This window comes from Gossypium hirsutum, chromosome A13 (genome assembly GCF_007990345.1).
Source record: "Gossypium hirsutum isolate 1008001.06 chromosome A13, Gossypium_hirsutum_v2.1, whole genome shotgun sequence".
Lineage (NCBI taxonomy): Eukaryota > Viridiplantae > Streptophyta > Magnoliopsida > Malvales > Malvaceae > Gossypium > Gossypium hirsutum.
This window is the reverse complement of record NC_053436.1, coordinates 66079441-66085440: the sequence shown is the minus strand read 5'-3', so window position 1 is coordinate 66085440 and position 6000 is coordinate 66079441. Positions and strand designations below refer to the sequence as shown.

At 30.4% G+C, this 6000-nt stretch overlaps 1 protein-coding gene across 1 annotated transcript; it reads right to left on the bottom strand.

Moving 5' to 3' along the window:
• Nucleotides 1–1574: 1574 nt before the first annotated feature.
• Nucleotides 1575–2871, bottom strand: LOC107894887 (transcription factor MYB60). Its single transcript, XM_016820066.2, has 3 exons — nt 2669–2871; nt 2437–2566; nt 1575–2321 (listed from the first exon to the last, which is right to left on the bottom strand). The coding sequence occupies exons 1-3, from the start codon at nt 2799–2801 to the stop codon at nt 1727–1729; spliced, it is 858 nt and encodes a 285-aa protein (XP_016675555.1). The 5' UTR covers nt 2802–2871; the 3' UTR covers nt 1575–1726.
• Nucleotides 2872–6000: the final 3129 nt, after the last annotated feature.

Below are 6000 nucleotides of genomic sequence, written 5' to 3'. Positions count from 1 at the left end.
TGGTTTCAAAATTTTAAAATATTCTAATTACATCCTCAAACTATGTGGTTATATCAATAAGATTATTTCATTACTAAAATAATTAATTTAATTGGTAAATGAGATTTTTAGATCTTATGCGGCATAGCTTAAAATGAAAATTTAAAAAAATGAATATTATAAAAATGGATGTTGTAAAATCTTAATTTTGAGGTTTTCAAAACTTTTATAAAATCTTTATCGCTCACTCTTTTTTCTTTTTACTTCATTTTTAGTTTGAACTTTTAATAGTTATGTGCTAATGTTTTACATTTCTTTAAATTATTTATTTTAAATTATAACGATTAAATTAACGGTTTTAATAATAGAAAAACTTAAATAATATAATATTAATAGTTTAAAGATGTAATTAAAATGTTTTGAAGTTTGAGAGCCAATTTAGAATGAGAACCACTCTTTATATAATATATATTATATTAATTAAAATTATAATATAATATAATATAATATAATTATTTTGTTTGATAATTAATAATTTATAAAAGATTTAACTCAAATAACTTATTTAACTTTGACTTAATTCAATTTTAAAAATAATAAAATGAACATCATCAACCTCTAATCAAATTGGAAAAGTAAGAGCAAAAAATACAAATAACTTGAATCTAAAATGACTTGATTCAAAATAACTCATGTATGAAATTAGACACAAATTACTAAAGATAAAATGGCTATAACCCGGATGATTTAACTTGAAAAACTTAAAATGATTAAACTCAAAATGAACTTAATTCGAAACCCAACTCGAAATAACTCAAAAAATTAAAAACTTGAATTAACTTAACCTAAAATCAACTTCACCCATCCAATTAATCAGTTGGCTTATTCTTTTTATTCTTGTCTATAATTAGTCACATAGTGTTTTCTTCAAGAAATTAACTTATTCTGCACCCCTAATGTACGAAACATGATGGAGTGTTGGTGTTAAAGAAAATTGAATTAAACTTTTTAACTCAGTTCCTGCTTTTATATATAATAGAACACACTTAATTTGCAGCAAAAGTAGGGATTTAATATGCCTATAGTCTCTTTTCCAGTTTTGTAGTTTAAATTTCAATTATTGAAGACCATAAGGCCATCTAATTTATTTATTGCAAAATTATTATGCTCAACCTAAATTTTTATAGTATTAATATCAATAATAGAATTTGCTTATACGATCCCGATATGGCATTACAGTCGCTCATAATTTATTGCTTGGTATGGTAGCATATAGAGTATCCATAGTAAACCTTGGTACCGCTTAGATTAGCAGGTATTGCAAAGTTGTGTCCTACAATCTACTTAAATGCAATGATTTTTTATATTGTTATAATAACTTGATAAAGTGAATGAAACTTACAAACCATTTTTTTTAACGGTTTTGAAATATAAATATGAATCAATTCATCCTCCGTTTATTACAATCAATATTTCATAGCTGTGAGCTTTTTTATTGTTAATATTTATTATAATTGATGGCAATAATATTTGATGTGTCTTTATAATTTTGAGCCTATCGTAATTGATCATAACAATATTTGATATGTTTACATTCAGGAGATGATAAAAACTTATTTTACGATGATTATTATTTTGTGATTTGATATATCATAATTAATGGTGATAGTATTTGCTATGTAAACAACCATATGGCATAGAGTGAAAACCAAATCTACCATAGTAATAAAAATAAAGAATTAAAATCTTAGAAAATTGGGGAAAGTTCCATCGACTGATTCATCTCTTCAACTTGACCTGCACAACTGTCATCCAAAAGCCATTTCTCAAGAGATGAAAATGAAGGATAAAATTTGCTATTATTCCCAGTTTTTTGCTTCATTTCTTGGGTAATTTCAACACTGAACTGATCATCATTCCCAGAATCTTGAAAACCACCCTTTGAAGTAGTAGAACCACAAGCGGATTTCTCCCATGCAACATTATTCATGTTCTCAAACCATAAAATGGACTCAAAATGTTCGTTCGACATCAAATCACCACCTCCGCTTTCATCTTTCGACTGGGTTTGGAGAATTATGGCACTCTGATTACTGCAAATATTTGGTGATGCTCTCATCCAACCTTGAAGAAGACGAGAAATATTCTCAGTGCTTGAAGCATATGTAGCAATGGTTGAACTTGAACCAGTAGCTAGGGTTTTATTCAAGCAAGCCTGAGCCATCTGGGGGAGTTCCATAGCTGGCTGAAACTTCTTTAGCTTCTTCTTCAAGTGGGTGTTCCAGTAGTTCTTTACATCATTATCTGTTCTTTGTGGTAAATATGAAGCAATGGCTGCCCATCTAAGTGGAAGAATAAAATAAAATTGCAGAATTAGATAATCTGAGTCTGAGATTAACACAATGAATTGAAAGTTTTTTTTTCTAAAAGAAAACGAAGAAGATGGTTGAAGATTACTTGTTACCCAATAAAGCTTGCAAATGAATAATCATCCCTTCTTCATGAGGTGTAAAGTTCCCTCTCTTGATTCCTGGTCTCAGATAGTTTGTCCATCGAAGCCTGCAACTTTTGCTGCATCTCTGCAACCCTTTTAAAATTTAAACATCCAAAAGTATGAAACTCCCATTGTTCATTGAGCTGACAAAGTTTAATATTCTTCAACACATAAGATGAAATAAAATGGTAATACCAGTGTTAGTGGGCACTAGTCTCCAATTCCCAGGTCCGTGTTCTTGGACGTAAGAAACAAGAAGGATGTCTTCCTCAGGGGTCCATGGACCTTTCTTGATGCCAACTTTATCACAGCAAGGAGATCTTCCCATGCCTGTTTTCACTTTGCTTCTCTTTTCACTGCTTTTTTTTTGCTATATAGCTTCAACTGTATATATACACGCTATATTAATTATTTAACTCTTTTCATGAGTTCTCCTCACTGTGATCAACCCAGTTAATAAAAAATTATAAAAATAATTATATTATTTAAGAGTAAGAATATCCAATTTTTTTTTTAAAATTTACTAAATTAGATCAATTTTTTTCAAAATTTACCGGATTAGGTGGCGGATTAACAGTAAAACACTTACCGTTAGAAGCGTTTTCAGCGGATTGATGAGTTTTCTATAACGGCTACCCCACTCCAACAATAAAAAACCCAACGGCTCCCCCACCCCAACAATTATATAGCTTCAACTATATATATAGGCGCTATATTAATTATTATGAGTTCTCCTCACTTTAGTCAACTCAATTAATAAAAAATTATAAAAATATTTTTATGTAATTAAAATAATTATATTATTTAAGAGTAAAAATATTAAAAAATGTTGATTTTTTTTAAAATTACTGAATTAGGTCAAATTTTTCAAAATTTATTAAATTAGGTAGCGGATTGGAGCATCTTCCATAACAGCTACCCCACCCCAACGGTAAAAAACCCAACGGCTCCCCCACCTCAACGGCTATTTCAAAGCGTTTAACCCCCCAATGTCTATTTTTTCTCCCCATATAAACCCCCTAATTCTTATTTTTTTTCAATTCAATCTCAACTCAACTCTCTCATATTCACAAATTTCTCTCAAATCTCTTTTAAATTTCTCTCAATTTCCTATTGATTCTCACTCAACTTTTATTCCTCTCTCAACTCTCTCTTTTATTTATTTATTAAGATTTTGTTAAGTTTTCTAAAAATTAATTTTGTATTACAATTTTTTTCATATTTATTGAAATTATAATGGCAAAATCTCTAATTCGTTTGAATGGCAAGCACATTTTGGTTGATCAATTGCAAATGATAATTTTTTTATTATATTTAATCTAATTTAATTTAAATATTTTGCTATTATACTAAAATTTAGTATATTGTATGTTTTTTTATATGTAGTCGGAAGATCGGATTTTGGAGACGTATATTCATAATATACTCGTTCATCCATTGTCTTTGATCGAACCATACTTGAGGGATGTGAGATTTTTGCACATGGCCCGTATGGGTAGGGGGTGTAAATTGGACCACACACTTGTAAGCGTGTTGGTGGAAACATGGAGACTCGAGACGCACAGATTACATCTTCAATGCAGTGAATGTACTATCACATTCGAGGACGTACTGTTATAGCTCGAGTTACCGGTGGATAGGCCGATAGTGACTGAGTCAGTTGACGCAGTCAATTGGAGAGATGTATCCAAGCAACTTTTAGGGAAGGTTCCGGACACGATTTATGGAGCTTAAATAGATATGAATTGGTTAAAAAAATTTTGGTGGGCTCGATGTGGAATCAAGTGAAGTTGAAAGAGAACAACATGCTCGGGTGTACATCCTTATGATTATTGGGGGTCTCTTAATACTCTATAAATTATGAAATCTTGTGCATATAAGGTGACTTCTAAAACTCGTGAACTTTAGAGAAGCGGGTGAACGTAGTTGAGGGTCAACTGTGTTGGCAACTTTGTACCAGGAGATGTGCCGGGCGGTGCAACCATAGAAAATTAAAATTAGTGGTTGCATGCTACTACTGCAATAATGGGCATGGTAGCGATTGCCTTTTTTACGTCCTTGAGTGGACTACCCTTATACATTTTCACTCATAATAAGGTAAAATTCATTAGATAATATATTTACCATAATTTAAAATTTAAAATATTGTGTTAACATATTATTTCAATAGGTGGAACCCTAGGCCGAGTTATGTGGAACTACTGAAGGAGCTTCAAAATATACGTTTTCTGTTAGATCAATGATTGGAAGCAGAGGTATGTATTTTTAAAATTTTAATTATATAATATTAATGTAGTTTATTTAAAAATTAACAGAAAATATATAATGAAACTTATTATTATTTTAATATATTTTGAATGGACTTCATACTATGATTTGAGAATTCAAGCATGCATCTCGTCTGAATTCTTAGTGAATCCGTGGTGAATGTTTGGTGAATGTGCCATTGGTACTATACGCTACGGTAGAGATGCACAAATCAGATAGAATTATGTGACAGTTCGAGTTTAGGCAAACGATTTTGTCAACAACCTATATACATCAAAGATCTACACCATATCGACTTGCGAGAAAGAATCGATGAAAATTGGGTTACATTCCATGCGGAATATATGTGTCTTGAGACTAACTAAAAGTACGACAAAAGCAAGTGCACCTATTGATAAATAGTATAACTATAATGAGTAAAGATATCGTATCCACGAGAACTAAAAGTACTAGTAATCACCGTTTGCCTATTATTTAGCCGACAAATTGGAAGGATTGGTCTAAACTAAAATTACTAAATTAATTTAACTAAAGAAATCAACAGAGAATAAATCAGGAAAATAATTGAATAATATACAATAAGAGAAACAATACACATCAAAGAAACCTAGACTTCATCTATTATTATGAATCTGAATTAAATGATTTATTCACTTGGTATCTTGATCGTACAAATCCCTAAATTACACTAATATCTCTTTCGAGAGTAAAAGCAACTGACTCTAGGTTGACTAATTGAAACTTCTTTCTCATTAAATCCCCTATCGTCGTATTAACTTGATCTATAGATTCCCTTATTAGATTTGACTCTAATCTGGTAGATTTATGTCGTTCTATTTCTAGGATTGCATGCAACTCCAATCAATTATGCTCGATCTACTCTTAAATAGAGACTTTTTCTCATCTGATTTAAGCACATGAAATATGAATTAATATTGTAGAAATATTAAAACAAGAGATAAGCACACATAACTGAGAACAAGAACCAAGTATTTATCATGTAAAACAGAAATCAAATAATAGAATTCATCATATGGTTCATTTTCCTTAGGTATCCAGGGAATTAGTCCATAATTGTGAATAAAAACATCTTAAAGACTAAATAACCACATGAAATAAAGAAACTCATAAAAACTTCAAAAAAATAAGAAGGAGGTCTTCAATCTTGATAGAAATCTGCTTCAGATTTGGCTCTAATGGTGTGTTTCGAGTTTTTTCTTCAATATTCTTTGATGGGCTCCCTTTTCTCTTCTTTTATT